At 39.1% G+C, this 2558-nt stretch overlaps 1 protein-coding gene across 2 annotated transcripts in view; it reads left to right on the top strand.

The window, feature by feature from the left end:
• Positions 1-2558, top strand: part of Srrm4 (serine/arginine repetitive matrix 4) — a 607431-nt gene that overhangs the window by 566258 nt on the left and 38615 nt on the right. For both annotated transcript variants that reach the window (XM_010604082.3, XM_019204466.2), the window contains one exon: positions 2292-2378. In XM_010604082.3, coding sequence (XP_010602384.1) covers positions 2292-2378 — 87 coding nt within the window. The remainder of the gene's footprint in view (positions 1-2291; positions 2379-2558) is intronic.

The following is a 2558-nucleotide window of genomic DNA, read 5'->3' as shown; positions in this document are numbered from 1 at the left end:
CAGGGATTGAACTCTGGATCTTGTGCCACTGAGCTAAATCCCTTGCCCTATTCTTAAAAATAATAATAATAATAATAATAATAATAATAATAATAATAATTTTTTTTTTGGGGGGGATACAGGGTTTCACTATGTAGTTCAGACTGGCCCTAACTCACTATGTATCCCAGACTGCCCTCAAATTCATCCTCCTGCCTCAGCCTCCTGAGTGCTGGGATTACAGTTTTGTGCCCTCAAACCCATGGGGGTCATTCTTATTTTAACCCCGACACATATATAACCACTGAATAGTTCATCATCACTGCATTCTTAGCCTCTGCCTAAGTGTGCTTAATCGCTGCATACTTTACTAGTACGAAGTTAGCTAGTAAACACGTAGCAAAGGTAATCATTGTACTTAACCACTGAACGTATAACCACAGTATGTGCAAGCATTGCCTGCTTAACCCCTGCACACATAACTGTGGTGTACTTCTGCCCCTCTGTGATGCACACCCAGAGAAACTAGTCCAGGGGAAAGAAGTAGAGGAAATGTATATCTGTCTGGGAAAAGGCACTCAGGAATTACTGAGGAGCTGATTAATTACCTCACATACTTCAAATCCGTCCAAATTTAACGTTCTTCTCAGTTTTACTTAGAAACTTAAAGCTGATTCTAGGATAGCGGGTCTCAGACGGTGCTCCCCTGGGACCATGGGTTCCACACATTAAGAGTACTTGACTGAAACAGTAGGATATCTTTCTTCACTTTACAAGAAATCATTTTTTAAATGTTTTTTTAAAAATTTTGTTCTTAAGTATTTCTCCCTTAAATTTTTTCCTCTCCAATCCCAGGCAGCTGTTACACTGGGAAATTTTCATATGAAACACGATGGTTTAACAAGTGGTTAGATTATTTCACTCATTCATCCTTCAATTTGGTCACTTGACAGATATTTATTAGACTCTTGGTCGCTGTTAAGCACTCTTTGGAGAAAAAATTTGGAAGTGGCTCACCACATTTATGTAAAGCAGCCTGTATGCTTCCTGGATATGCACGCTGTTCTTTTTGGAAGTGGGATTAAGTAGCTAGTTACTTCATTCCTATGATACTTATTTTTACCCTGCTAAAAGTGACTCTAATGGAAATATTATATATGTATATGTATATATAAGTATATATATGAGACCTTAACATATATTTTAATCACTTTATCATTCTCCTGCTAATCCTACTGACCCAAATTCTTCTATTACAATTAAATATGGAAGTATTTTATGATGGTCTATAAGGAGTTGGGTAATTTCTAGCTTTGGCCACACAAACAAGTTTGAGACAGCAGCTGGCTTTCTGAGAAAGCTTTCAGGGCACAAACCTCTAGGTTTCATTCTCAGCTTAGGTAATTCCTAATTTTGTGGCCCTAGACAAGTCGATTCAACTTTCTGACCTCTGTCTTCTTCATCTTTAAGATGAGACAATAAAATGCCACCCTCAAGAATTTTTTTTGTGACTAACAAAACACATAACACTCTTTACAGATAATGCATAAATGCTAGTTTTGTTGCTGCTAAAACAATGATAATAATATTATTACTTATATGTTTTCCCAGTAAGCTTCCATTGGATAGGCATGTTTCAGTTCCCAAGCAGTTTTTCATCCAAAACCATCTCTTTTTGCTATGGGGTAGTGTTTTTAAAAATATCCCTGGAGCCTGCCTCAATTATAAAAGAAGATAACTTGACTTCATTTAACTACAGCCTGAACATTTGAATTTAATTGAAGGGGAATAATTATTCCTCAACGTGGAGGTTTTTGAGGCTCCATGAGATGATATAAGATATATATCTCGTTACATTAGACCTCAGCAAATATACTTTAAATAATCAGCTGCTATTTAACATACTTTCCGCCTCCTATTAAATTTCCAGCAGGATGCACAGACAGGATGGATCTGGGAGGGAAGGGGCCAAACTGCCAATTAATTATTTAAAAAGTGATTTATTTACCAAGGTGAGCCATTTGCAAATTCAATAATAAATCTATTAAGGAGTAGTTAACCTCTATAACTCTGTTTTAAATAATCAATTGGTGTTTGGGTAACGTACAGCGTCCTTCTCATTAGGTTGGCATTAAGCCTTTATTTGAGGCACTCAATCAGAAGTGTGACCGAGTCAGCCATGAGGTGGTAATTAGGTATTCGCTATGGGGCCTTAATCCTCCAGGGACCTGGGTCCTTCCCCTTCCCTGGCTGCCCTGACAGGGGTAGGAGAACCTCGGGTCCTCTGATGACACACCTGTCACTTCCCACAGTGCCTCCCGTGAGCGAGACTTGACGCCACCGCCTTCCTCCAGGGGGAAGAAGAAAAAGAAAAAGTCAACCCGGAAGAAGAGAAGGAGGTGAGCTCAGAAGAGGGGATGAAGCCTTAAAGGAGGGAAAGAGGCAGAAGAGGGACACATAATATGGGTTTTGGAATCCAACAGTGACTCTGCCTTTGGATCAGATCCTCTTTCTGCCTCTTAACTAGCTGCATGACCTTGGACTCCATCTCTCTGGGCCTTTTTTTTTTTTTTTTTTTT

This window comes from Fukomys damarensis, unplaced genomic scaffold (genome assembly GCF_012274545.1).
Source record: "Fukomys damarensis isolate Sample0158 unplaced genomic scaffold, DMR_v1.0_HiC HiC_scaffold_12, whole genome shotgun sequence".
In the NCBI taxonomy this organism is placed as follows: Eukaryota; Metazoa; Chordata; class Mammalia; order Rodentia; family Bathyergidae; genus Fukomys; species Fukomys damarensis.
The sequence above is the reverse complement of the archived record's forward strand: the minus strand, read 5'-3'. Positions and strand labels throughout refer to the sequence as shown.